Here is a 23,726-nt window from a genome sequence, read left to right as displayed (position 1 = left end):
GGGAAGCTTGGCTTTGTTCCGCTCTGGCTGAGAGGCAGAGGCCTACAGGGCAGCTTAACATACAGTATAGTGACATTTACCGAAAACCACACACCAACACACAGATTTATAGAAACACTTCGCATTGGTCCTGGATTTCACACCTGCATGGTTTTAGTCTAACCTCAGACAATTTCGAGTTAGGGTAGCAGAATACTATAGGTATACAGTATTTAGGTAACTATAGGCAGTCACAGAGCTGTAAGGTCCAGGTACAGTACACATGTTCTAGCATAGCTGATTGTTACCATTTAAAAACATGAAAATGTGCACTAACAGGATCTGTCAAAATAGGCTCACAACAGCAAAGTCACTGGGGCCCAAGGACCATACCGACTGAACATTTAATCAAAAAGTCTAACATTTTAGCTAAAAAAAACCAGAAAACCACTAAATTACTTTCCATTTCTATGAGACTTCAGTGTGATGGGCAATATAATCTTCAGCCCACTGCTGTAAAAGCCTGTCTGATACAGTTTAAAAAAAATCAAAGGCGTTTTGATAAAGAAAATCTGTTTCCCTAGACCAAGACAAAAAATCTTTTGCAATTACAATTGCTTTTAGAAAAACCCATGGATCTGACTTGGAGTGAAAAATGAAAGGGGATAAACTTTACTATAAATAAAATTAAGATAAATATATTCCAAAAATATTTGTTGTTTCTCTCCTTAAAACTTCAAGATCAATCCATTCTAATTAATGTTACATTTAAAATAAGAAGAAGGTTTAGTCAATTACTTTTTGTTTAATGTTTTCCAAGTCTTGAGGTTTATATACAAACTGTAATACTGGGTCTAGAAGACCTGAAGCAATATTGGGAAAATGTAGATTTTTCTGATTACCATCTTTGTGTGAAGAAGAAAAAAACATTACAGAGTTTTAAAACTGCTTAAAATATATAGTATGATGCGGTGTCAGCTGAGAATGAGAAAATGGTGGTAATGTTTAGCTTGTGAATGACAATTGTGACCAGGTTTCTTAATCTCTATTAAATTATTTTCTCTTTTCTAAAAAAAACATTATTATATTGATTATTGATTATAACTTTAGAATAACCAATTTATGCAGACACTACCTTGTAACTACATGGTAGTGTTGTTACAGGAAACTTGTATTTACTGACAAACAGCATTTTTAATATTGTACTGTCATGGGAAGTCAATTTCTGAAGCACCTACTTTAGAAGTATGTAAAAATACAGCACACACCATATAAAAGCAAACACTTTTTTCCTTTATATGTAATTATAAAGTTTGTTTTTGTTTTATTACAATTATTTAACTCTTTCATACCTCAAATCACATGATTGTAGTTTAAAAACCTAAGAAACGTACCGTAGGATTAGAAGCAATAGTCTAAAATGGTACATACAGTAATATACCCTGCAATATATACTGTAAGTGTTGTATTGGCATTTGCCTTCAGCTCTCAGTGTTTACAGCAATGTAGTGAACAGGCTGTTCCAGGTGACAAGACCCCTTCTCCTGCTAGAAGCACTATTTTTAAGTACCAAAAGCCCTCTGAAATCTCATACAATATTTTACAGAATTATTCAATCCTCTGTTTATTAAGCTCTACAGTTTATTTTTCTCTGTGCAGCAAATTACGTTTTGCAGGGAGTTACTAATATCTGCTAATATTTTCATGTTTCTGAACAATTTGACCTCTGTTATAATTACTCTTTCCAAAAGTTTGAGTCCAGCATGACAAAGATAGATCATTGTGTTCACAGTGTAACAATTTATAAATATTGATGACTGCAGAGAGCTCAAGATAGGTCATGATTGCAGCTCTGGAGAAAGGAGGTAGTTCCAATAGTTTTGCTAAGAAAGGAATATCTTTTTCAGAGCATTTTTGTTTTTTTTGGTACATTTCTAAACATGCTGTACTGTATACAGTATACCGTATATATAAATATTTTTTTAAATAAAAAAAACATTCTGGGTCCTGTCTTTCAGCATGACTCACAATTCACTTTCGTGCTGCAGGCTGCTTGATAGGTCTAGACAGTTCCTGATAAACCAAGCTACTCACTCATTCTAAGGTGAAAAGATCAAAAGCTGAAGATTAATTTAGTTGAAGCTATACTGCAGGTTTATTAATCTTCTAGAGCACATGACTGAATTTTATCTAAAATTCTTCCATCTCTAATCTGCAAAAATAGCCAATAGACTTATTAAAAGAGCTGGACCTTTGTCAAGCTACTCAGATGGGGAACTGACTTCCTTTAAATCACACCACAATAATTGCAGAAACTAACGTGTTGTCGAGCTTCACTAATCAAAGTTTAATTAATCTAGTTCTTATGTCTATTAATTTATATCCACCCCTTACTTATGTGACAAATTACATCTAAAACTATTCTCAGACAATGCAATCAATACAATGTAGGTGAATCTGAATGGGATCCCCTTAGCTAACTGAGCACAATAGATTAAGACAATTTATTGACGTTATACAGTATAACAAAACAGCAACATAAGAACTTTAAACAAAGTAAACCAGTAAAAATCAGTAGTTATACTTACAAAGGTACTACTTTCCAGTAAAGTCATATTGTCATTTGTTGCTGCATCCAATTTGATGACATGACCATCCCTGTCTCTGTAAACAACCTCCGTATCTGTAAAATAAAAGAAAAGAAAATGTTTTTCAAAAACAGCTTGTGGCTTTCTTCAAAAGGAAATTAGTAGCATAATATTATAGCATAATAGCATAATGAGGCAAATGACGAAAACACATTGGCCTATAATGTCAACAGTTTTTAAAATAAATGCCCTTGTAACTATAGAGGGTTTGATCGAGTGGTGAAAACGGACAAGAAAGTCTCACCAATTAAACCTGCTGACAACAGTTTCTTCAAAGTGCAAGATGAAAGGTTACAGCAGAGCAGGAGGAAGACTCCTGTATGAGGAGTCAGTGAGGAAGAAGACCAAAGATGGTTTGCACACGGGCACTAGTACTGTAGAAATACCTGAAATCGTAAGCAGGTTCAGAAGCTTTTTGTTCAGACTTTTGCAGAGCACCAAGATAACTCCAGTACATGTGTTAAATAATGAAATAATATGCAAAATAATTAACAGTGAGTAGACATGCAGCTGTGCTGGATTTAGAAGCAGCCTTTGGCACCGATGATTAAGACATTTTGCTCGCACGTTAAACTAGCTAAGTTTATTTTTCTGGCTCTGTTTTAAAACAGTTTATTATATTTTGCAGTTTATTACGGCAGTTTATTAAATTTTGTGAGGCTTCATACTGGAGTTCAGCAAGGTTCAGTTTTGGGCTCTGTCCTTTTTCTGATTTTACAGCTGTGCCTCTCTAATTAGGAATACTGAAATTAGTTTCCACACGTATGCTGCTGACATAGAGCTGTCTTTGCCTATTGAGTCAACCTTTCTGCAGCTGCGTTCAAAGTGTTTCCATTAGGTTTGGAGACTCTTTCCCACCTGCACTTTCTTTTATTCTTCTTTGCTATCTCTGCACCCTTCCTCTCTCTCCCTCATAACTGACGTAGGTTCAGCAGCCAAAGTCACGGATTTTCCATCCGTCTATGTTTTCAGCATGTAATCTGCATAATCCTTGGTGACCTATTTGATCCAATATTCACTGGTCTGGTTCCCTGTATTGCACTTTACATTGCCTTGCTCCTCCATCCCCTTCTGATCTCATACAGTATAGGCTTTTGTCCCAGACACAGTATTTTGCTCCGCTAACGCTGCCCTCCTTTGTCTGGGATTTTAGTTTTGGCCACAAAACATAGGACATTTCTTCCAGTATACACAGTATGAGGAGTTTTATTATCCTGTCAACTTTTAGGAAACAGCCTGAAACCTTTTTTTGTTCCATTCGGCTTTTAATTATGACATTTACACCTATATCAATCTTACACAGTCCAATAACACATGGGTAGATGAATTGGCTTCTGGGAAAACTGGCCCTGCATGTGAGTGTGTGTGTCCATCCTGCGATGGACCGGCATCCCGTTCAGGGTGTACTCTGGCTTTCACCCGCTGCTTGCAGGGATAGGCCCTGTCTGCCTCACAACCCTCAATTGGAAGGAACAGTTAGAAAATGGATGGATGGATTAATCTCTTCCTCCAATGTACAGTACAACGGTCTGAGACATGTGTTGTGCACGAGGCACTTTATAATGCATGATGTCACAGTATTATAAAGAATGGTCTGGGTGAAAAAGAAGGCTCTTACTATTGAGGCATTAGAAGTACTTCAGATTCAATAGTGGGTCACTTTATGGCACCTCTTGGGAAAGGGCTTCCTTTCCCTTTATGGCTAGTGAGCATAATTATAATTTTCACTGAGAAAAAAAAGAAGTTGCCACATATATACTGTATTATAAAAACAACCACATGCATAATAAATAATGTGGCATTGAATATGATATTGCTTTTCCTATTATTGAAAACATTGACCTTATCGTTTTGCTTTTACATTTCTAAGCAGGGACGTCACATTTATATCCATTGGTCAGTTTACATTAGAGTTTCTGAAAATAACTACCTTTGACTTTCTATTCTAATGACACTGCAAAATTGATCAAGGCTCCTAATTTGTTTTCAATAAATGTAATCCATTACAACCGTGGATTTAATATAAAAAGTAAAGCTACAAGAAACTGAAATATTGTGCAAACATTTGGCCCTGAAAATTCAATCCGGATATTTTTGAAGAATGTGCAGAGATTATCAGTATGCTGAAAACCTCAATGAACGACAATAAAACCTCCTGGGCTAATTTATCTTTATTTTAATTTCCTTTTTCATCCATCTGACACAGATCTTCCATTATCAAGCATTTATTACTATAAAATGTAACCCGTTTGCTTTAGTGCAATTGATCCAATTGTTCGGTTAGTGCCAATGTTGTTGAGAAATCATTGCTTAGCCACTTTTGGTGCTGCTGTGAGAGGTACAGTATTTGCATCAGAACCCCAAGAAAACTGAAAGCACAATGTACTGTACAGTAGTGGCTAATTAGTTTGAAAGGCATCTCCTTACTTGAAACCAAAGTTCTCAGAAGGCTTAATCATAGGTTTCACATTGTTACTTTTAATTTGGTTTTTGTTGTCAAATTGCAGAGTTCTCTGCAGTGTGTTTTCTAACATTAGTTTAGATTTCTCCAAATCAATAAGGACATTAACTGATTTATGGAGCAATTAATGCAAGTGAAGCATACAGCATATTTCAATCTTTCTACAATCAGGTTCCTCTCTCTGGTGTTACCAAAAAATGTTTAGTTCCTGAAAACACAGGCAAAATGTTCACCATTATACTGCATAGTCATCGTACCAAATTCAGGATGAAACGTTTTTAACAATGATGATATAGATGGCTGTGAAAGTTGACATGATATATTGAATTTAAAATGACCTACTGAGCCTTTTGTACTTTAAGCCTATTTGGCATCAGTAAAAATTTGCTTCTTCATTTTTGGAGGCTCCAATCCTTTAAAATGGTTTATATTTTGTACAGTGCAGGCTTGTAAAACATCATCTTGCCTCGGTCTCTGACAGCTTTATGAAGTTCAGACTGATGTTCACAATGTTCACAAGGAGTGAGAAAAATAATTCACAGGATTTGAGATGCAACAAAGACTTTGTTTATGAGACCCTAAAGGACTGGAGCGAATGGAGTTCTGCATTGACAAGCCACTTCAACTTGAATATGCAGATTGACTCTCTCTTTCATGATGTTCAAGGTATTTTCTGTAACTGAAATGGTGAAGATTCAGTCTGTGTGTTGTAACTCATTTTATCAAAAAAACATAGCGTTATTTAATGAGATCCGAAAAGAGATCTGACAGTTTATTGTATGGCTGACAGGTATTTCATTTAGTATTTAGTATTTTAAATAAAATAATCTCAAATAGGGTAACTTTGATGAACCACACATGGAAAAACATTTTTTACAGTAACAGATGCGATTGAACAATTAGTCAACACATAGGAAGGAAGAAACAGGTTGAGAACTGCAGTCTTATTCATTAATCTCACACTGCTCCCCAGAGACCTCCTAGCTTCTGAACTAATGTCCTAATGACAAACTTTAACTTACACCATCTGGACTGACAGAGTTTTATAGTAAAAAGGACATTGTTTCATTTAAAGAACAAAATTAAAATATTTGACGTGAAGATGATAGCAATTTGAGCTATTAAAAAGCTAAAACATTTAATCCGAAATATTTTAGTTTAGAAGGTAATTAAGGCACTTAAGACAGTTATTGCAAGTGCACCAGTGGTACAGAGATCATGTAGTGTAGGCCGGAGAGCAACAAACTGGAGCTCAGCTTGAAAATGTCCAAAAAGATCATAAGAATGATCAGATTTGCACTGTGATGGTAAATATTTTCTTTTTAATCAGACAGCTATTCGGTGATGGACTGGTGTCCACTCCAGGGTGTAGTCTGTCTTGCAGCCAGTGTCTTCTCTGGCTACAGCCCACCATGACCCTATATTGGACTAACAGGCTACTGAAAATGGATGGTTGAAAGAATATAGAGGTTTCACTGCTGTATGGCACAAATAAATCAAGAAGAAATAACATACATTTTTTTTGTTTTAACCTTTAACGATCAACACCCCTGGTGTGGCTATTTACAGGTAATTGGAAGCAGAATGGTTGCAAACTGGTTGTGACTACAGTCCCCTCTTTAGTCAGCCTGGCCCACATATTGTACAATTCCCACACCAAAAGTCAAGATATGCATGTTCATGGAATATTACTATATTGCAGAAGTATTTGCATCAATATGTCATTGTTTTGGATTTTCATATTAAACAGTGAAATGTGCATTATATCTACTCTATTTAAGCTTATGTCTCTCATCCCTTTACAGTGTAACAGAGCTTTTGCTGTTTATCGTTGGCATGTAGGACCATGACTGCTAACAGGGAGGTGAACGCTTGCTGAACACTTCTGCTTTAAAGGCAGATTGAGGGTGCCTTTCATTGCCATTTTCTTTGAGTGACACTGGGTCCTCTGCTGAAATTGGTGGAGCAAAATTCTAAAAACTCCTCAGCAATTACTTCTTTGATCAAAAAAGTGAAACATGTTTCATGAAGACTCTTTAAGGATTGGGATATAGTCAAATCCAGTTTTTTTTTTCTTTGCAGCAGCTTAAAATTGCAAATGCTTCCACAGGTTAAAGAAACATACTTTTAACATCTTTGAAGCATACAGTCTATAACATTTATGTAAATATTACATCTTTTTAAGTCTTTTAGATGAAGAGTACTGGAGATCATTTAAATTTTGCGGTGCATTCTAATAAAATAAATTTTAATTAGTTTCTTTGTCAGTGAATTCAATGGAATAATTTATTACTGTTGTAGATTGTTGTTTAAGAGGTTAAAAAGAAGTAAGCACTGGGAAATGCTACTTTTGTTACATGTAAGGTTTCAGCATTACTTTATTGTTAGAAGTATCATTATAACATACTGTAAAAAGCATTCTTATATTCCCAACTGTATTTTAAACTCTATTCTTTTAATAATTCACAAAAATGGGTTACTTATTGAAATGCATTAGACAGCATAGTTTTAATGCTACTATTTTTAAAAAAACCTTCGAATAAATTAGATTTATATTTTGACTTCAAAATACGTACAGTACAAGACGTGACACTCTCCTCAAAGTTTAAGAAGCTCTATGTTGGAACCAAAATGTACAAAATAAAGTTCATGCATAATTAGAGTCTACATGAAAAGATTTTCTCTGAATGATAATAGATGGCTTTAGAATGAGGGCGCCTCCACACAGTCAAGACACTGGCTAAATTGTATTTCATTACAAAGCTAAATACGAATACTGACTCAAAGTTTTGCAGATTGTGAAAGTATCTTGTTGTCTATTGTACTCTAAAAAAACATGCATTAGTCAACTGCACTAAAATAAAACACTGCAGTGGCATCAAGCTGATCCACTTGATCCGACCAAGACAAACAATGTTTTTCTAATTTAAGGAATCTGTCAAATCCAACCCTGTGCTTCACAGCCTGCAGAACTGAACTCTAATGAGCCTCTCTGGGCAATTCTGGAGACCAGATTTAACTATAGACTTTCATCCCCAACTTCCCTAAAGGAATTAAAGGCAGAAATTCTTCAGCCTCAGCTTCTTATCTCTCCAAAGCAATTTAAACACCTTGCAGATGTGCAGCCTCATTGCATTAGTGCTGTCCTAGCGTCCTACAGTATAAAACACCTCAGAATTTTAAGAAAAGTGTTTCCAATTTTGCGATGATCATGTACTGCTTGTCAGCAAATAATAACAATGTTACAAAAAGAAAAGATGCATTAATGAGCCTTTTCTACATAAAAATAAATGCCCTCAAACAGAGCCGAACTTTCCGGTTTTCCCAAAACAACAGTCTTGTACCCAAGATTTGACTATCAGAATTCTGTGTGAGCATCTGTATTCGCCCTTGCACAGTGCACAATGATATCTTTTATGGCATTCTGTGCTATTTTGAATGTCAAACATTGCATTTAATGTCAGAGGGAAAGCACGAGTCTAGAGTACTTTAACTGAGGGAGAATGCTTTGATAATTGTGATGCAACATGCAATGGCTCAGGGGGATAAAAATAATAACAAGAAAAATAACAAAGTGGATGGCATGAAATGGGAAAATGTTTTCCCTGCAGTTTTTGGAAACCTGCCACGTACTGAAAGTTTACTAAATCTTTCCCATGATGGAGATCCCTGGGTGCTTCGTGAAGGGAATAAAGAAAAAAAATGGAATGCAGGGATTTTCATTGGAGATGACATCCTCTTGAGTTATTTATTTCAGTTCAATTTTATTTCCCCATTTCACCCATAAAAAAATCACAAACTAACTGCATCAGCATTTATCTGCTGCGGAGGGCATTGTGTCTCAATAGTGTGCCATTTTGGCAGGTCACAGGTCACTTCCAGCAGCATGTGCTTATAGATCCTCTGCAGAACACCTTGACTTTGCCTGACCCCGAGCACAAGTGTTTTTCATGTGCGGCAATGATAAACTGTTCGCATGGCAAGCTGGTCAAATCACAATGCAAACCAGGTCTACTGAATATCGGTTCTGTAAGATAAAAACTATATTGGAAAAAAAATCTTAAAAATGACCATTCCATTTACATAAAGATAAAAGCAAAATGATTCTACTGTAAGCCCTGAGCCATTTCAATCCTTTTGTTTCCTTTAATTTTAATAATTTATACATCTAAGTTTATCAAAGAATGCACAATATTGAATTGACCATAATTACAGTATACAGTATGACAGAATGTAAGTAGTGGATAGTAAGACTATCTAGAAAACTGAAAGCCAGAATGTCTGTTGAAGGTTCTAGTTCTGTCAGTCTTAAAACACTCCTCTTCCCTCTTAAGACTAAGGAAGGCTGTATTATGGTCAAACATTACTCCTCGAGAGATGAAGATGATGCATTCATAAACGTATAAAGGCAGATATTTTAGCATGAGTTAAGTGAAAATTCTCAACAACATGCTTTAAGCACAATCAGGCCTTTACCTTAACGACTGTATGCACTGTACATGGGGATCTAGGCACTATTCTAAAGCCTTAATGTCTGGTTCACTGCAAACCGAATGGGACGCCAGTTTGTCACAAGGGCAACAACACATGCAAGAGCAGTGAGACAACTGGCACCAATTAGCTTAGCCAGGACACTGCTGGAAATTGGAAGGAAACCAGAGCACCTGGAGAAAACACTTCAGAGCAGGGGAACAAACCCCATGCTGATGGCACACCAGACTGGAACTGAAAACAGGGCACCTAATGTGAGGCAGCAACTCTGAACAACAGAGTGCTGTGCTACCCATTTCATTAATTGTTCAGCTAAATAAGGAGAGTGATTGCACAATCACTGGCACTGATGCATGTGTTGTATATACAATAGACATGCTTCTAATGAACGGATCAAATTCTCAAATTTCCGTTCCAGTAAGAAATGGAGTAAATCATGTTCCTACTTTGTATTTGTACATTAAAATTTAGAAACTGATTTTAAAATAAAAAAAACAGCTCACTGAAAGGGCTATCTTTTTTTCTCCTTTCTAGATGAGATTTTATAACCCCAAACTAATAATTATAGCTAAGGATGTAATGTCCATATCCAGAACAAAGATCAATATTTTACTTCAACCTTTAATGAGAAAATTACATATACCGCTGGAAACATATCCTGGCAGCCAAATAGAAATGTAGTTCCAGGTGTTCTCCACTGTAATAGAGATGACCTTTGAGATGTAACTCATGGCATTGTGAAACAGCAATTATTAATTTTTCGTCTGCAATGTTGACAGCTGTTTATTTGCTTGTGGAACATATGCTGCTAGAAAAGTCATTTTTATTTTTCAGTTCTGTTCCTGTTGTGCTAATACTGTATATATATATACTGTATTTGAAATGGTTAAAACAGCACTTAAAGCCCCATTTGTGTCCTGGGTGATTTGAACAGAGGGTAGCACAATTTGTCATCTTCTCTCTACCTTGTCTTCTTTCTCATTTGTAGGTGTACCTGCAGTGGATGTCATGATCTGTTGTAAAAAACACTTTTCTGGATCGATTTTGGACCGAAATTCCATCCCTTTCCAAAAAGAAGGATACATGGAAAGGTGTTACTTCCAATAACACCCGCTGAAACAAATAATTGAGTTTTTTTTTTCCATTCCTGAAAGGCACTGCTATTATAGTCTTCCTATTGAATCTGTGTGGCAATAAATCATTTCTTGTGACGATAAGAAAAAGAAAGAAAATGACAGTTTCAACACAGAGCCGAATAGTCTCTGTTTATTCAGTTCAGGAGTAGTGGAGCCAATATTGTCATTACCTTGATTAATATTTAATCAAGGAGGGGCGGAGGAGGGAGCTATAGATAGCCGTCAGATTGGAGAAAACCTTTTCAAGTTTTTTCATTGGAGAAATTTTTCAAGAGGGGAGAACTGTTAACTTTACTGGATGCTTATTGATTTACCACTAGGTGTTCCACAATGGGTAAAAGAATCAATACTAATGCAGATGACAATCATAATACTGTATACAGATGTATAAACTTTCAACATTATATTCTCATAAAAAACATTAGATATGAAAAACAAACTGTTCAACCATTGAAGAATAATGAATGAATTTTAGGCATTTCTCAAATCTTTAAAAAAAGTATAAATGTACAGTAGAATTGAGGACCAAGTTAAACAGTAAATAGTTGTTGTCCTATCATCCCAGTTATTATGATTTTATACAGTATGAGTTTTACACAGTATGGCAATCTATTATAAATTAATTCAAAGCGAGTTTTACTTCAACACCATTTGTTTTTCTATGCTATGTGCAATTCCATAGCTCCTATTTCTGCACTTCATCATAAAACATAGAGCATTGGGGAAGATTTACACATAGGTCATATACAGTATGGTGAATTTCTATTTCTTTAAAACAAGCTGAGATTTATTTATGTTTGGCTAATCCTAACCTATATAATATTTCATTTATTCTTTCTAAACCCTCCCTTATTGTAAATCCAGTTATTATTAATACCACAATGCAAGAGTTGCCATCATCTACAGCTGAGGAAGAAAAGCATGCCAAAATACTTTTCATGGAGATATGCCATTGGGAGACTTTCCATTTATTGGTTAATTTCACTTTTTCAGTCTGCAGTTGTGTTTTACCCTGCTCCTTCTCTGTAGGTATATTTGTTCCAAGCACATCCTGCACCTGAATCTGTCAGACCTTCCTTGCAGATGTGCATGCGCATCACCAACTCACTTGAAAATATTCACAGGTGAAAATGCTGCCACTGCAGTATGGAGTGATATGGCAGAAGACGCAGTCAAGGTAAAACAAAAACGATAACTCTAGGGATGCGTTTTTTTAACAATACTGAATAAAATGTCTGTTCTGTATGTGACTGAAGTATTGTCAAGCATCACTGTAAGTCTTCATTTTCTATCCAGAAACCTATACACGTGACCTGATGCAAGATTGGACTTTTTGATTTAGGCTGAAAGAGACAGTTATAATAACACACATACAGTAATTACTCAAATAACACATTAGGTAGGTTAATTTTTCTTTAACATTTGAATGATCTTGCTCAAGGCAATAAAAGGGTAAATGAATCCTGTTCAGTTAGAAGAACACATACTTTTAATAATATATTGCTGACACATTCACAGCAATATGATTAAAGTCCTACAGATGTAACTGAGCAAAATGTTCATTAACAATATTGATCTGAGTGTATATATTTGTAATGCAATTTGCATTCACAGCCTGAAAAGCAAAGCATGCTCTTAGTCTCATTGTTACACCATCAGAGTCATATTAGGAAACAAACTTTCATGTGAAGAAACATAAACCACATGAACGCTGCTATCTCATCAATCTGTCTCTGACCACCACTTGGAAACCTTTCAAAATTAAAGCATTTTAATTTCTCTGGAGTAAAGGTGCCAATAAAACTGGAATTTTAGCCATTTACTCTGGACAGGAAATCAAGTTCACAGCCCCAATTTTCTTGAAATGATTGTCAGAAAAAAATGCAAACGGCATTAAAAACCGTATGCTAACTAACACAGACATAAATCTACTCTTGCAATGTGCTTTTAGAATGAAAGAGAGAAGGTTGAAATGAATTCATTTGGATGACTGATGGCTATTGCTGGCGTCACAGTAGTATGGTAGTTTTTACTGCTGCCTGAGAGCTCATGTGGCCCCTTCTGTGTGTAACTGACGTGTTCTCCCCTTGTCCACATTGGTTTTCAGGTTAAGATACAGTAATTGGTGTCTTTAAATTACCTCTTTGAGCTTGTGTGAGTGTGGCTGCCCACGATGGAGTGGTGTCAATGTTGCAATCCGCAGTGGGAATGAATGGCTCTCTGAAAATGGCTGCTTGATTCGGATCCCAGATGTAGTTATTCACATCTAATGGTTGATCGACACATACTGTATAATACATCTTTGCATTTGTGTAGTGCTCTAAATCTTGAAAGATTCCAGTGAGCATTTATAATTAAAGAGTAGGGACTTACTTCTTTCGGAACTGAAGTACATCACTCACCTGGGTGACACACAGCAGCCACACTACACAGCAGATCAGGTGGAAAAGCAAGAAATTATATCACCAACTGATTAAGGGGGAAATTTGAGTTTTTAGAGAAATTACTGAGGAAGCCCAGAGTGAAATTAATCTAGCACAACAAGGCTAACATCCTTATTCTCATGAGCAGTGATATCTTTAATGACCAAATTCTAGTTTACAGAGAAGGACACTGCCTGCTGGTCTACCATCACCACTCATTCCCAGCACTATGGGAGTGGGAGGGACTATCTCCCTTATGATTTAGAATAGGATTATACAGTGGCTAAAAAGTGAGCAATGTCAAATGGTCATGGCGATTTCCATAAAACATTAAGTACAGTGGTTACAAACCATAGTTTTGGTGCACCTCTACAGCATGAAATTTTCTTGAATTTCAGTTATGTGTCTTATAGACATTACCATGTATCTTACTGCATTTAGTATAGAGCATCTAATCCTGATACAATAACTGCTCCTCTGATCTTCGTGGTTTGTGGTTGCTGTTTTTTGTGTTTTTAGATGCAGCTCCAGCTTACAGATACAACAGTAGTTTACTCCTGCCTTTTCATCTGTCATGGCTGCAGTTTCCAGAACCTCTGATCGCACCACTGAGTTTTTCTCTTTTTTTTTTCCCTTTGTCATTCATTTCCTGCACATCTGTATCTCACTTCAAATTACTCTCTGAAGAGATACCCTGGATTGCTAAAGTGGTGTTTTATTCATACAGCAGCATCTTGCATAGTATATTCTAAGCAGGAGGGGAATAAATAGGCAGAAATGCAGCCAAGCATCACAAAGTGCTGCCTTTAGAGAATAGGGCATGGAATTTTAAACAGAACCATTGCCTGCAGAATACTTTGATAAGAGACTCCACCAAAAACACCACTGTGATAAAAAGAAGAAACAAAGAAAAAGATCTTTGAATGCATTGCTAAAAATGACCAAAAATCAAAAACAAGAAGATATCTTCTTACTGTGATGTTTCTCAAGAAATACCAGCTCTTAACATAAACTGTTTTATAGGCTACATTTCGTGTGTATATATCTTTTAATTAGAATTGGGTATTTTCTGTGGTTTGAAACTGTTCATTTATACTACAGCATCACAGAGTCAGTTGTGCCTCCAAAGATAGAAATGCAATCTCTAATTATTAAACAACCATTATATTACAAATTTAGTTTCCATGCCATTATTAAAAAATGTAGAAAAGATAAATGCAAATACTTTATGTGATTAGTGGTATTGATCGTACAGATAAGATGTTTATACATTCAGAATTGTTAAGTATTTTTTGCTATGCCCAGCCATTCTGGAATCACCATTTGTTTGTTTTTCATGTCTTGATTCTCAGATATGAACTATGTGACCACACATGGGGGAGAATGAGGAAGTAAAGGCGAAATCCTCTAACCCGCCTGCCAATGAGTTAATCATCTCTTAGTAGGTCACAGGAAGTCCCGCCCCATGCAGGATGCTCAATGTAATTAGAGGAGAATGTCTTTCACCTTCATAGGGAGTCACCATTGTAGAGGGCCAAAAATAACCTTCTGCTACTCTCTGAGATGCTGTCTCTTGGGGAATTCCAGTCACAGTCAATTGTTATCATAAGCCCACCTATGTTCCAAAAAAACTACAGCTTGACCCAAAAGTAGCCCAGCACAGAATCAAACACTGGATCCAAAAAGTTTGAGCCCACAGTGCCAGGTGTCCTGCCATTTTCCTGCCCAAGTTGTTTTTCTTATAAGTAGCCAGCAGCTATATCACCCTGCAACTCACAACTGGCAAGTCAGTAACTGGATAAGAGACCTCCTGGGAAAAACTAAGGCTGCTGCTGGAAGAGGCGTTAGTGGGCCCAGTAGGGGGTGCTCACCCTGCAAACTGTGTGGGTCCTAATGCCCCAGTATAGTGACAGGGACACTATACTGTAAAAAGGCGCCGTCCTTCAGATGAGATGTTAAACTGAGGTCCTAACTCTCTGTGGTCATTCAACATCCCAAGGCGTTTCTTGAAAAGAGTAGGGGTGTAACCCCGGCGTCCTGGCCAAATTTCCCATTGGCCTTTCCCAATCATGGCCTCCTAATAATCACCATCTATGAACTGGCTTCATCACTCCCCACTGATATCTGGTGTGTGGGGAGTGTACTGGTGCACTATGGCTGCCGTCGCATCATCTACAGTAGGTGGGGCTGCACATTTGTGGTGGTGAGGGGGACTCCCTATTACCTGTAAAGCGCTTTGAGTGGAGTGTCCAGAAAAGTGGTATACACCGTAAGTGTAAGAAGTTATTATTATTATAAGTAGACATAAGTCTTTTCTCTAAAACAAAAACAAAAGAAAAGAGTGTCTTTCTGATACTGCGTGCGTTATATTGAACATGCAGCTTTCAAATTTCAACACCTACATGCTAAAAAATGATGTACAATCACAAGTCGCATCAGGAACCTAAAAGTGTGATTTCTAGTCATGCTTTCCCAGATGAAGACATGCTGTCTCATATCTTTTAACCCTTAATCTCTCTGATAAACCATATTAAGCAAGAACCTGAAGACTTGCTTTCTACTGGTAATTCTCAATTCAGTAGTTCAATAGTGTTGAACTGACTATAAGAAGGAAAGAATTAAACACATTTGAGAATCCCTTTCCTGGACAATTTATGACAATATGAAATTTATGTATAAGGATAGAGTTTTTTAACAGCTCACCTATTGCATTGACCACCATGCATCTTCTAGCAGAAACTAAAATAAATTATGTACTGATGCAAAAGGTGTCTGACTATTTTTACTAAAACCTCTATTTAATCTTTAAAACCACTATTAGCCACATAAGAAAACAGAATATACAGTAAAATATTTTTTTTCATGTAATGCAGTACATACAGTATGTAATGCCTGCACTATGAATTGCACTTTTTAATCCTGGGTTCAGAATCTTAATACTGTATACAGTATGCACTAATTTGCTGATTTACTGTATGTGTATGCCTCTGATGTGTAATATTTTGGTCTTGCGAAGAACTGATTTGTCATGTGGTTCACTTTTTAAGCTTTACAATCACAACACAGAATTAAAATTAGAACGGAAAAGCTATACAATCCCTTTTGAGAAAAGATAGCATTCACACACAAGTGCTAGACACATCCTTGGAGTGAAAAACTCAGGAGATCTCATTAGAACATTAAGATTCAGTCTCAGCTGTAGGTTAAAAGAACTGAATCAATTGAATGTTAATTGCAATTATATATTAAATACTAAAACCTAATGGGATGGAAAATGTGGAATTTGTGTCCTCAAAAGAAAAAGCAATACAGTATAACACTTTTTTGTAGGTATTTTAGAAATTTTCTGGTTGGACAAAATAAAACGTTGCATTAAACGTTAATTAAAGAGCAAGAATCAGCAAAGACCATAAACCAGGCGATTTCATAGGATGTTTTTGAAGGGGATTTATGAAGCTGGAAAAGTTTTATCATGTCACTGTGGGTCCCAATTTTGTAAGAGAGAGAAAAATGATTAATCCATACAGACAGAAAATTCTACATATTTTTTGTGGTTTATAGAGTCCACAGAAAAAGTTTAATTTTGGTGACGGTAAAACCTTACGTAAGGACACAAAGAAAAAAAGAACGATTAGTACCACCTTGCTACAGTAACTACAATTTTGTAGTTACTTTTAAACCTCTCAATAACAGCATGTTGTAGTGATTAATTTTAGAATCCTGGGTATCTGCTTCAGAGCACAAGCAAACAGCAGAGATACCAGAACAAAATGTTATATTTACAGTAGAACAACTTCAACAATCATTTGGTGTTCAGAAAAGCAGAAATAAATCCATACTGTACCTAATATGTTTAAACTATACAGTATGCATGATATTCTCAACATACTGTACAGAAAAACATTGATTCAATCAGATTAAGGATTTATATTTTAATAGATTTTTTATAAACTCAGTGCTGGATGTTGTGTCCCGAGTGATATTTCAATGCTATCCTCAACTTTCTTTCAGGAGACTTCTGGCCGCCTGCTCATTTTAATACCGTGATAAGAGAATTTTCTACCTGAATGAAAGTTTGTCTAACAAAGATAGATTACTGAAGAAGATTAGTTTAAAATAACTTTTTTCAAAGCTTTTGATTGCCTTGGACTTATATTTTTTAGTATGAGGAACATTATCAAACCTGATGACTGGTGGGCCTCAGAAACAGATTTCAGAACTGCTCAGTTGAGACCCCAGCTAGTTGGCATTCACACACTACTTAGAAACTTTTCACGTTAAGTGCTGGATTTTGTAGCCTGAGTGAACTTTAGGACAAGTGATATTTTAATCCTATCCTCAACTTTTTTTTCGGAGTCTTCTGTCCGCCTGCTTTGTATGTTGTACTGTTCAGTAATGGTATCCCAAAACTGCGTCAGATCAAAAGATTTCCATTGGGTGAACTCTCTTAATATTATCAGTTAAAGAGCAACTATAAGCATAACTGCAGGAAACATGTAATGTTTCTTAGAACCCTAACCCTACTAGGGCATAAAATGCATGCTCATGTCAAAACCATTTTCACAGCATTTTTCATCTGAGTGAAAATTTGTCTAAGGAAGATAGATTGCTGAAGAAGCTTAATTTCCAGAAGCTTTTAACAATGGTTTTGATTGTTTAAGTCTCATTTATTTTTTGTTTTTAAAAATATTTTCCAATATGATGATTGAAGGGCCCCATCTAGGGTTAGGGTTAGCATTCCCACACTACGTAGTAACGTTTCAGGATTAGTGCTGGATTTTAGTGAACTTTAGTACAAGCAATATCCTACTGTACTTAATGCTATGGGTTCAATATTGCTGACTTTGCAATAAATGAGCAGATAATAACCTCAATAAAATCCTGAGAGATTATAAGTATTTAAATAAGATCAAATGTCTTCATCTGGATGCTGTTTTTAAATTGTTACTGCTGTTGAGGATATGAAGATTTACAGCAGATTAAGAGAATCTGAAGTTGCAGTGAAAAAAAGGAGTGAACTTCTTAACAGCATTTTGAGTTAAAGAAAGATTAATGTACAGAAGCTACAGTAACAACGTTATTAAATACTGAAAGTGAAGGATTAAATATCTGTACAGTCATCTTTCTCTCATTGTTTTACAGTTATTTTTTGTATACTTACTAAAAAGTCATTATTTATTTAAAATAAATATTTAATTCAAATACTATTACTAGTAGTAATTTTGGGGATTCTACAAAACATCGGTTAGAAATCATCTTCAAGTCTACAATATCATCTATACACCAAGTTATTTCTTTCAGACTGCTTTTTCACTTTAATTCTGTGTGAAATGGTCTGTAGCAGTTTGTTGTTGCATAAATAAGCCTTCCTGTTGTATTATTACTTTTCATTCAGGAATCTGATCGGACAGTATACAGTATGTGTATAAGATACTGCCCAGTTTTGAATGACCGAATCAACCAAATCATTATTTTTCCCCGTTGTATGCATCTCCTATTTATTTTGGCCCTGATAAACAACAACACAAAAGACTGCACATGAAAGACTTCCAGAGCAAGAACTGACGTATAATATAGGAATCTGGAATATTAAAATGTGAGTTATTCAAAATCTGAATGCTTAAATTTATACATTTCTAATGTATCTATACCGGATAACAGATCAGTGCCTTTTTACAGGTGCAGCACAAACAAAGTTAAAAAACAGCACAGTGATATACTTCACTACCTTTGGTGCCTTACTGTACAGTATGTGAGCCACATAAATAATAAAAAATCTGTAGGACCACTGATAAAAATCAAGAATATCAATGGCTAATTTATCGGCAGTCAGGAATTAATTGCTGTAAATTACAGTGCATGAAACCAGGATTTTTTTCAAATAATTCCTTTTCTGTCTGATTGATTTCGATTTAGTTATGCACAAATTAGGTATGCAGAAAAACGTCAGCATCTGAATCAAATTTGTCTTTGGCTTGAGTCCTTTGCTAAATGGGTCCATTAATCCAACTTTCATTGAGTTCAGCAAAAAAAAAGGATCCTGATCAGATTTGCTAATGCCACTACAAAAACAAGTGATGCCAGTTTACACAAACCATAAAGTCATATTAGAGGTTAGCAGTCCTTGTTTTGTCAAAGAATGCTTCTGGTAGATATCGATCACTTTTGAAGCACTTAATGTAGTATTGATGAGCTGCTACACCAAAAGAAAAAAGGGCAACATTATGTAGTTGATACCAGATTGCAATGCAAATCCTTGCTGAAGTGTCATTGAGATGTGTGGTCAACCACAATTTGTACACTAAAGTGCTCTGCTGCTTTAGGTCGTGTAGAATGTGTTTTAAAAATAATGTCCTTGACTAACTTCTACTATGAATCAAAAGAAGACTTGCAAATGTGTATGATTTGAAAATCGTGAACTCACGGTGACAGCAATTTGAAAAGTTTAAGTACTGTAATTACAGCCCCACCTGGATGATGCGACGGCAGCCATAGTGCGCCAGAACGCTCACCACACATCAGCTCTCAGTGGGGAGGACAGCAGAGTAATGAAGCCAATTCATAGATGGGGATTATTAGGAGGCCATGATTGGTAAGAGCCAATGGGAAATTTGGCCAGGACGCCAGGGTTACACCCCTACTCTTTTTGAGAAACGCCCTGGGATTTTTAATGACCACAGAGAGTCAGGACCTCAGTTTTATGTCTCATCCGAAAGACAGCGCCTTTTTACAGTATAGTGTCCCCGTCACTATACCGGGGCATTAGGACCCACATGGACCGCAGGGTGAGCACCCCTTGTTGGCCCCACTAACACGTCTTCCAGCAGCAACCTTAGTTTTTCCCAGGAGGTCTCCCATCCAGGTAATGACCAGGCTCACACCTGCTGAGCTTCAGTGGGGCTGCCAGTTGTGAGTTTCAGGGTGATATGGCTGCTGGCGTCTAGTGCTCTCATATTGAATATGGTTTAACTAAGGCTAAAAGAGATCCAGCACATTATACAGAGAAAATGCCGGTCTATTATGAGCAACATGAACCAAACATTCTGTTCATATGTCTGAGGAGTGATTTATTGCAAAAAGCCAGTTAAACCAATGGTTGATGCAGAATCTTTCTTTACATTGTTTGTGATACCAGACATGATCTTGTAAGTTTGCAAAAGAGAACAGATTTCATTCATGTTTAATTTATAAGAAGGAAAATGTTAATACATCATCTGATTGAGATGTCTTTTACTGAAGTCCTACAGTAACATTTCTCAAGTGATGTATACTTATAGCAGTTTATCACTCAAGTGAATTATATAGAAGAGAAAGCATCAATTTCTGTTTAAGTGCTGTAGCAAAGAATAAATGTCCCCAATATAACTGATTAGAGGTTCCTGTCTGACACCTGCACCTGCAATTTTGTATGACATGAGGACAGTTCCCAGGATTGTTCCTCACAGCAAATTGCAGAGTGGCGACACTTTGATAAATAAGGCCCTGACCAAGCAGAGGTCTTGGTTCCTGCAAGTATTATTGGCAAGAACAGTCTTCCCCCTGAGTTTGCCCCCCTGCTGACAGCAGCATTGCCACCTTGCATCCTGATCTCCCCAGAACTCAGCAGCAGAGCAAGGCTGAGCTTGGAGAGCACAAGCATGGGCTCTTCTCTCTGGGTTAGAGGTTTTGAACTGATGCACCAGTGTGTTTTAAATCGGGATCCTGACTGCTTTGCCTTATTCATGGAGTAGGCGTGTTAACACCACAGGCCCAGGCTAAATTCCACCTGGAAGTAATTTCTCACTTCTCCACCTGCTCTGCTGTACAGAATATTGCCAATGTATTATTATTATTATTATTATTATTATTATTATTATTATTATTATTATTATTATTATTATAATTATAATTACTATTACTATTATTATTATTATTATTATTATTATTATTATTATTATTATTATTATTATTATTGTTGTTGTTATTATTGTTGTTGTTATTATTATTATTATTATTATTGGGTAACTATCAACTGTGATGGTGGTTGCTTAATATAGGCCTCAGCAAAGATCTGACATGTCAGCGATTGATGAAAAGGGCACATTCACTGACAGTGCCAGTGCCCTGCATGGGAGGAAGACTGTGATCAAGAGAAGCAGGAGAGTGACATGTGTCCGTTCAGGCTGACATTTTAGAGTTTTTAGCACGGATCCCTCATATCCTATGGACACCGAGTAAACTCATTTATTTTGGATCCATAAGCAGAAGGAAGGAGGAAGATTAAAGGGCCCAGGATCTGCAGGTAGAGCCTAAAGCACTGAAATGGGATCTAGGCATTGTGTCACTCAATCTGTCCTAATAAAAAAATCCTGATGGATTTACACAGTAATGGGTAATATTTCTAAAACAAAGTAGAGGATACATTTTTCAGAAGGTATGTAACTCTGTAAAATATGAAGAAATGTGTAGAATCCTTCATCAGACGGGGCACAATAAGGTAATACTTGGCCACTTGACCCCTCAGGGCTTCAGACTTGAGACAGTGCAGAACCAATTTCATATAGTCATTGTTACAGAAATTGAAATCTACCAGAAATGGCCCCAGAATAATTGTATTCATAGAGATATTTACTTTTGTATTACTAAAGGTCAGTGGTGGGTGTTTGGGTGTACAGTATATAGAACTATACAGTTTGAGACTTTGGTGAAGTTGTAACTACTGTACTTATGTCTTGCTTATGTCTCACCTGTGAAAAAAATCAATGTAATGTCTTTTTGCGGAGAGGGGGAACCATTTGGTTGAAATACAAAAATTCAGTCTTGACTTCAATACAACAAATGATGGGCAGACTATTCATGTACTGATCTAATACGGTTTATCAGGTTAAGCAAGTGCCACACTGTTTATGCTGCGGCTGTAATGTTTAACAAGAGAGGCAGCAATAACTTTAGGACAGTTTCAATTTCCAAAAATTAAATATCTCTCAAGCTTTCTTACCTTCTTATTTCTGAATGGTACAAAATGATCAGTCTGATAATAACCGATATTGTGTTACCGATATACAGCGATTCTGGCGTTACCTCTAAACTGTTCTATAAAAGAGGTTGCACTCATTTGCCTTGGTAGTATAGACACAAAGCGTATGTTACCAGCTCATCTCCCCAGCAAAAAAGCCAGCAGTATCACTGAGAAACACATGACCTGGCATGACCTGATAGAGGAGTTTGCCAGTGCAATCTACTGACTTGGTATTGTTTTCGACAGGATTTTTATGACCACTCTAAAATTAGCGGTGACGACTTTAGATCAAGAAAAGTAATTTCTTCCATATTTAAATTATTTAGGTAATTATAATGAGCTCAGAATCTGCTTTGGCTTTCCACTGAACTCAATCTCTCTAATTAATCTAATGACTCTAGGGTGATGCTGGAACTGGAGGGCCTCCTCATTAACTGGTAATAGTAGTAAATGCAGAGAACCTAGCTCATGATTGACAGTTTTGGCAAGGGACTCCGTATCTCCCAGAGTTCTCTCGTGTCATTCTGCCCTGTTTATCAAGCTGTCGAATCAGCCCCTCAAAAGGTGAAGTCCTTGACACTAAAACTGCTTTTTCACATTCTATGATAATTGTTACATTTTACTTCTTCAATGATAAAACTCTTTGACCTTTAAAAGCCTTACAAAAGGATATGTTTTCTTCCTGCCTTGTTAAACACCTTGTTAAGCACTGACTCTAACAAAGTTTATTCAAATCAGCTCGTGCAGAATGTTTTCTCCGAAACATGTTCTGTAATTAAAAACATAGAGCCAGCCCTCTTTTTGCAAAACGTGTTTGGAAGTGATTATTTCTATGACTGTCAGTATTAATAATAATTACATTTGGAAGAGATTATTGCTATGACTGTCATTATTAATAATAACACAGACTAATACAAAATATAACCAGCTGCTGTAACTATTTTAAGTTATTAATGTGAAAATGGTCGTTGTTATCTGATACATCCAATTAATGCAGAAAATCTGATGATAAAATAAGAACCAAATACAATGACATTCATGGGATGTGCAGATTTTGCGTAGACCACAATTATATGTAGTGGCAAAAAGAATACATCTCTGCTACAGTAATTGTGTAGGCATAAAATAACACAAACATGCAAGGCTGTTTCAGACAAGCCTTTAAGCTATGGTGCTGGAACAAAAAGTCTTTAAACAGGTCAATAATAAATATTATGACTGGTGAGAATTTCAGCTATTTTATTTTCAGTAGATACAATGATTAGATAATAGTACAAACAGATTGGGAATAAATCTTTATGTGCCTCAGCACCTGCCTCTCTCTACTTTCATGGATTACATTAATATTACATGTTTTTATATCAAATAATTATTTATTCAAAATACACATATTGTTTGGGTTCAATTTTAAGTTTCTATTACTCCCCAAAGAGAGACCCTACACACAGTTTTGCAAAAACAAACCAAAAACAATGTTCATAGGAAGAAAACTAAATATATACTGTATGTTTACAGTACAGTTAAACAAAAGTTAGTCTTTAAGGGTAAATCTAAAGAATCAGTAATGCTATCCACACATTGTAGAAAGAC

The 23,726-nt window shown here is 36.2% G+C and overlaps 1 protein-coding gene across 2 annotated transcripts in view; it reads right to left on the bottom strand.

Annotated features, from left to right (window-relative positions):
- The window catches only part of LOC102691350 (inactive dipeptidyl peptidase 10), a 214,304-nt gene that overhangs the window by 53,844 nt on the left and 136,734 nt on the right, over positions 1-23,726 (bottom strand). For both annotated transcript variants that reach the window (XM_006636260.3, XM_015358664.2), the window contains exon 4: positions 2,568-2,662. In XM_006636260.3, coding sequence (XP_006636323.2) covers positions 2,568-2,662 — 95 coding nt within the window. The remainder of the gene's footprint in view (positions 1-2,567; positions 2,663-23,726) is intronic.

This window comes from Lepisosteus oculatus, chromosome 12, assembly GCF_040954835.1.
Source record: "Lepisosteus oculatus isolate fLepOcu1 chromosome 12, fLepOcu1.hap2, whole genome shotgun sequence".
In the NCBI taxonomy this organism is placed as follows: Eukaryota; Metazoa; Chordata; class Actinopteri; order Semionotiformes; family Lepisosteidae; genus Lepisosteus; species Lepisosteus oculatus.
The sequence above is the reverse complement of the archived record's forward strand: the minus strand, read 5'-3'. Positions and strand labels throughout refer to the sequence as shown.